The sequence below is a fragment of the Rhagoletis pomonella genome, unplaced genomic scaffold, assembly GCF_013731165.1.
Source record: "Rhagoletis pomonella isolate Grant_MI unplaced genomic scaffold, Rhpom_1.0 Rhpom_scaffold_08618, whole genome shotgun sequence".
Lineage (NCBI taxonomy): Eukaryota > Metazoa > Arthropoda > Insecta > Diptera > Tephritidae > Rhagoletis > Rhagoletis pomonella.
The window spans coordinates 1-6859 of record NW_023467147.1 but is presented as its reverse complement, the minus strand read 5'-3'; the positions used below and the strand labels follow the sequence as shown (position 1 = coordinate 6859).

The 6859-nt window shown below is 39.6% G+C and overlaps 2 protein-coding genes across 2 annotated transcripts; one reads left to right on the top strand and one right to left on the bottom strand.

Moving 5' to 3' along the window:
• Positions 1 to 2114: 2114 nt before the first annotated feature.
• LOC118756068 (breast cancer metastasis-suppressor 1-like protein) lies at positions 2115 to 5640 on the top strand. The gene is made up of 4 exons (XM_036490861.1): positions 2115 to 2211; positions 2265 to 2471; positions 2534 to 2778; positions 5039 to 5640. Exons 2-4 carry the CDS (start codon positions 2282 to 2284, stop codon positions 5318 to 5320), a joined length of 717 nt encoding a protein of 238 aa, XP_036346754.1. The 5' UTR covers positions 2115 to 2211; positions 2265 to 2281; the 3' UTR covers positions 5321 to 5640.
• Positions 5619 to 6356, bottom strand: LOC118756070 (probable 39S ribosomal protein L49, mitochondrial). The gene is made up of 2 exons (XM_036490862.1): positions 6223 to 6356; positions 5619 to 6167 (listed from the first exon to the last, which is right to left on the bottom strand). The coding sequence occupies exons 1-2, from the start codon at positions 6286 to 6288 to the stop codon at positions 5688 to 5690; spliced, it is 546 nt and encodes a 181-aa protein (XP_036346755.1). The 5' UTR covers positions 6289 to 6356; the 3' UTR covers positions 5619 to 5687.
• Positions 6357 to 6859: the final 503 nt, after the last annotated feature.

Sequence of the window (6859 nt, the reverse complement as noted above, 5' to 3'; positions counted from 1 at the left end):
ATTTGAGCATGAATCATGCCATTTGAGAAAAAATAATCCATATAATTATTTGTCTTTAGTCCTTAGCTCTAAATATTTACAGCGTCATCTATACGCGATTATTGAAGACTTCCGGTAGTGCATTCCAATGATTTCCGGTAGTGCATTCCAGAAAAATGTCAGCGAAATTTTGACATTAGGTTCGTTCCACACGAACCAGCGGGTACCCGCGGGTGCGCAAAATAGCTTAGAAAGCGTTCTCACGCTAAAAAATGGATAACAGAGAGCAAATACCTTCCACTTTTGGGTCGTAAATGTCTTCTTCTTCGTGCCCGAAACAGCCCGGACTTTTTTTCCCGGGCAGAAATGTGCAGGAAGCAAATATGAAATGACAGCTTTTGCTTGTGTACATCAATAGCAAATTTTGTAAACTACAATAATGGAAAATATCACTAAAGGCACAGATGCATAGGTATTCGCTAAATGTATTAGCTATATAAGATAAGTAGACATAAACTCATTGTTTAGAACTGATTTCAAGGATGACATGATACGAAACACTTAGGGCCGGTTTCTCTATCTCCGGTTAACACTAATCCCCCGTTAAACATCGTTACCGACCTTATCGACTCCCTGTTATATGTTAATGTTAACTCCTACTTGAGTAGGCTGAATGAGGATGTGCCGAACGAATGTCCGGCATGCGTAGAGACCCCACATGACTCGAACCATCTCTTCGCATGCCCGGAAAACCCGACAACCCTAACGGCCTTGTCCCTGTGGACAGATCCCACAGAAGCTCCACGCTTCCTAGGGTTGCCGTTAGTGGAACTTGACGACAACGACTGAGATACCAACCGATCTGGGCGGGGTTGTTGTAGCCGCTACAACAACAACAACAACTCCCTGTTATATGCATGGAGTTAGAACGTCGGTAACCATGTTTACCGGGGGATAAGTGTTAACCGGAGATAGAGAAACCGGCCCTTAGTCTGTTCCTTTGAACTTCGGACTAAAACCTGTGGAACTGTCAAACTACAATTTTACGCTCTCAAATGAGAGTAAAAGGAGAACAGATGCAGAAGTGCATAGGAACGCAAAAAGCACTATTTCCTGTAAAAACGTCAGACGGTTTGTTTACATGTCATTGGTACTACACTGATTTGGCTGAAATATCACTAAATAATAATTAAAATCTATACATATTTAAATATTTCGTTGTTTACTTCCCTTTTTTAACAAATATAAGGTTCTTTCGCCATGAAAAAGCTGTTTCTGAGATGTCTATGATTGGGCATGTTCAGAAGGCGCAACAGCTCAGTAACTGTAACAGTAACAGTAAGGTTCTAGTCGCACAATTTTTAAGGCAGGTATCGCCAATGTGCAGGTATGTTGAATGCATCTATCGGAGCAGTTTCCTTATAAATGTTAAAAATAATGCTTTTGATGCGCATTTTGGGGTAGGTATCTTAAATGTGCACTTAAGCATAGAGGCAGCAAAGCAAAATATACTGTATAATTATGCACTCTGCATGGCTTTTTACAATGGCGAGTCCAAAAATTCACTTTGCTGCACACTTTCCTTTTGGTCAACATGAAATTGCAAACATTGTTAATACATCAATTTTTTCATGTGCTAAAAATCGTACTTACCTAAAGGGCTACATGTCCAAAATTATTGCTGCGTGTTCCTAATTAATCAATCTTTGTATATTTATTGATTCCTGCGAAATTGGGCCATGTAATATTAAAATTAACACATTTTTCTGCATTGTTTACATATTTTTATATGCGTTTGGACATTTCTCTCTCGCAATTGCACCAAGATGACGTCACGCAAAAATTACGCTTAAAAATCCTGTCTCATTGGCTCAATCTTGGTAGTTGCGTTCCACGCAACTATTCTATCATTCTTGGAAAGTATCGATATAGTACGAAGTTAAAGTATCGCTGCCCCTCCTCCTCCGGCCCCAACCCCAAAAACGATGTGAGCGCCATTAAACATTTCCCATTAAGTTAAAAAATTATTCAGAATAAAAATCGAAAGGCGATATATAAAAATGGACGCAAAGAAGAGATATCTGGCAACACCAACACTGTCATATTTTGACACAATGACTTTTATGTGACAACAACACAGCTGTCAAAGTGGTCCCAGAAGTTGCCCAGATATAAAAGTTTGTACGGAGGAAGTATTAAATGAATTAAATGCGATATATGGCCTATAACTTGGTAAAATAACTGTTTATAGCCTAGAGTTCCTCAACTTTTTACGTGAAGTGAAGTTTTCAGTGCAAATAGAATGCCTGTTAAAAACGAGGGAGACGCAACCGATGGCGAGGATGTTTCTGGAGCCGAGTCTGAACATTCAAATTCTAGTCAGGGACGAGAGTCCACTGATGAAGAGGCCAATGAAATGGATTCGGATGACTCCTCGGAAATGGATGCCATTGAAATGGAAAGAATTCGTTCCGAACATGTTGAAGATTTAGGTAAGTCCAATCGGATAGTCAGGCTAATGAAGGAAGTGCAACAAGCTCTTATGGTTTTGCAGCTAGCCTTGAATTACAATTTGATCAACTGCGGGAGCTGTATTATCAAGAACGCAACAAACAAAACGAACAACAAATTGCGGATGTTCGTAGTGGACGTTCAGAAGAGTACTTAATACCATTGAGAGAATTGGACAAAGCCTTTCGCAATCGCGTTGAAGTTGCAGACAAGCTGCGAAAATTTCGTTTGGAAAATATCGAACATAAGTACCAATCAGAGGAACAAGCAGCGTTGCAGCATTTTGAGGCAAGTATTTCGATATGTACTGTTGGTTGTTTTCATTTGCATCAACCGACTCTGAGAACACTAGGTTTACAAATTACAAAGAGAACTACACTGCATATATAGGCGGCGACCACAAAGCTTCGGTTGTTAGGGTTGCAGTAGACACAGCATACATGGATTTTTTGGGGATTAGTGCCTGTCTAACCTATCTAGATCACCTATTTTTTTACCTTTTAATGAACATGAAATGGTATTATAAATTTGTTCCAATGTTTATACATATTAATGTGCATACATATTAATCATTTGTAGGAATCAGTAAATTCGGACCGCTATTAACATATAGCTCCCTTACAACTAATTGTTCAGATATGAGATTTTTGCTATTATTTCTCATTTTATATAGGTACGAGCATGAAATTTCGATCCGTTTTGAATCATTCTCAACAGCTTAGTGTGTGAAATGACAACTCAAATCTATAGCCTCCATACAACTGATTGTTCAGATATGGAATTTTACCGTCGATAATGGTGTTTAACTGGGGGGAAATGATAACAAGATATTGAACAACCGGTTAGACTTATTGTTCAGAAAAGTATTAGTTCTTTTTTATATAATTCCTGTATCTATGTATGCAGTGAAGGTAAAATTTTTGTTTAGCTCCCAAACAACCGCTTAAGAGCGCAGTAGTCGGTTGAAGTAAGATCTTCTGATGTTCATGAAAGAAATGAAGCCTTCGACATAGCCGAGGACAGCACTGGCTTTACTTGTTTCAATGGATTTGGTCAAGCCAAAGCTTGCAAAGCCAAAGGACCGGGTCATAATGGAAGTAACAAAACGGAGTTTACTGTCAATTAATTCGATATGAACTGACGGACGAAGTCCAGAGGTTCAACAAGCAACCTCTGGACCCGTCAGCCTACCGACAGGCCCTGAACGGCATTCACAGGGAGTCAGTCTCGAGTTATGTAGACTCTAGACCTGTGAATGTCGTTCTCGGCACACTACCACCGAACATAGACGAGACGGAGCTTCATCTGCCTCGGGAGACACGAACAACAATAGCCCAACTTCGCTCTGGCTACAGCTGCAGGTTAAACTCCTACCTAAGTAGATTGAACGAGGATGTGCCAAATGAGTGTCCAGCATGCGGAGAGACCCCACATGACTCGAAACATCTCTTCGCATGCCCGGAAAACCCGACAACCCTAACAGCTTTATCCTTGTGGACCGACCCGATAGAGGCTGCACGCTTCCTAGGGCTGCCGTTAGTGGAACTTGACGACAACGACTGAGATATCAACCGATCTGGGCGGCGTTGTTGTAGCCGCTACAACAACAACAAGAACCAGGATAAAGGTCATGGAGAATCTGCTGGATTGGCGGTCCTTGGCTGATTATAAATCGGTCCTTCCGGTCAGATAGTCCGACTTTCGTGAGAAAGGGTATAAGTTCGTTGTGACGGTAGGGTTGGAGTTTAAGGTTTAAGGTAGCAGTTTAACCTGCTATAATATGAAAATCATGGTTGTGCCAACGTAAATTGCAGATTGTTTTAGTAACAGCTTAAAAACTCCCCAAAGAATTTTTGGTTATACCGTAGGAGTTACAGCCCTTGACCAGATATAGATCTAGGTCATTCCGGTTACGTAAACCAGACTGTCGTGGGGACAATGTAACGCGGAAGGTCGATTTGTACTTGCAAAGGTTCGGGTAGTGAAAGCCTTGCTCGCAAGCTAGACATGTCCTTGCACCAGTGTATTTAGGCGCAATTGGTAGCTGTCGGGTCGTATGTATCAGTCTGTTCTTAGTTGAGCTAGTGTGTGGTGCTTTCCTCACTGTGTTTCCGCGTCCTCTGTAGGCGTGCCTCGAAAATCTCGCTACACTGTAAAAAGATTCAAAAAAAACTTTCGGGTCCCGCCACTTTTAACCGACTTCGAAAAAAGGTTATCAGTTCGTCGGAATATTTTTTTTTTTTGTTTTTTGTATGTTACCGCATAACTTTGGACCACGTCAACCGATTTCGATAATTTTTCATCAGAAAGGTAGTGTCTCAGAGGTGGTCCCATACTAATCTTGTTTAGATCCGATCATTGGATCATGAAATATATATATATATGAGAATTGAAGTCGGTTTTGTTTTTTGCTTAAATATTACCTGTTAAATTTAAAGGATGCGTTTTCCATTTGTTTAAGACTTAACACTTAAAGGCGAATTACCTTCTTAAGATATTTGTTAATAACGAGACATCACTTTAATTATAGTTTTTTTTTATATTTTAGAGTGAAAAACAACTATTGCTCGATCAAATGGAGGAAGAAATTATTGAGAAAATAAGACGTCTGGAAGAAGACCGAAATAATGTTGATATATCTTGGTCTGATTGGGCTGTAGACAGGCGTGCAAGTAAAGTACGTGGCCCGGGAAGAAAAAAGGCAGTCACGGTCACCGGTCCCTACATTGTATACATGCTGCGTGATGAAGACATTATGGAAGATTGGACCACGATACGAAAAGCTCTTAAGCGGTCTGCGGCGACAGCAGTCGCTTCTGTGGCCATATGATAATTTTTAAGATGTACTGAAGATGTATTTAATAGATTTAATCTCTCCCCTAGTTTCTAATATTTTTGCAATATATTCGTATTGAGGTTTAATAATTCATCCAAAAAGCAATTCTATATGTTGAAGTTCCTCAGGGCATAATAAGTAATAATAACTGCAAACCAATCTTTTTGCAGCACTTTGCTTTTAGTTTTAACTGAACTAATGCTCAGTATACACATAAGCAAAATTATTCTTAAGTACTAGCTTAACATACGTATAAGGTGTGAAGATCAAATTAAAAACAAAAATACACATGTATGTAATATACGTTATTGAAACATTGCTTTTTATTTAATTTGCAAACTTATAGGAGAATGAAGCTATTTTAGAAACCTTTTTCCTTCAGATATTCCCTCACGACGTCAACATAATCGCCATGAAAGTGTATTTGTCCACTCATCTCATTTACTCGACTGGCGCAGAGTTTTCCATCCCGCGCTTTCTCCACAACAACACGTAACTCACGTTCCAACTCCCATATATCACCCTGAATGCGTCGGATAACAGTGATACGCCGCTGACCACGGAAGCTTGTCTGTAAATACACTGGTACCATGTGATTTTTCGTGCGTGCTACAAAGTATTTAAGGTCCGGGTTTGCAGAAGCGATTTGGGGTTTCCAACCGGAAGGGTACACAGCTTTTTGAACAGGCTTTGGCACTGTCTTTTGTGGAAGCAAGCGTTCGACATATTTCCATTCAGGTGCATTATGTACAATCTCTATTTCAGGGTATTCCTCGCGAGGAGCTACCTTTCGAGACGATAAGAAACTGGAGCATCGTACAGCTGTAGCGGTAGGTAAGCGCTTAAATAAAAAACGGAAACTTAAATAAACATACAATGAATATATAATACCCTACCTGTAATCGCTGTAAATTATGCGTACTCATGCAAAATTGCGAAATAAATTTATGAGCTGCTGCCATAACACCAATTTTTTCTTTAGTACAAATTTCCAACAGCTGACCAGGTGGGCATAGAAGTGCGAACAGCTACTTATTATAGTGTAAATAAAGAATACCCTATTTAATCACAGATGACGTCAAACCATTCCTAGAAATTCAATAATCGTTTTTTTCAAAACTTCAACCAAAGGTGTCGCCCCGTAAGGAACCATATCTGTACATTTGTAAAGAATTCAGAGAGAGAGATGTCGCCGTTGGTATTAAGGAGTCTAAAAATTACTTGAAGAGACGACAGGTGTCGCCCAAAAGCAGAGAACTTAGAAGCAGGGACAATTTAGTAGACGGACGGCAAATTCTAGAAAAGGGGGGTTGAGGGGGGTAGAATAGGACTCCCTGATTTCAAAAATACCCCCCTTTTTTCAAGCAACCCTATAGTTCTTATATACATAATTTATTGTTAAAGTTTTCGTATAAACGATGAATAAGATAGCAAATTAACATACAACTTGGTGCTACCAGACTGGAATTTTGAATAATAAAAGCGGATTTTTAATTCGGAATTTTCACTTAGTAGAATTCTAATTTCTGTTTT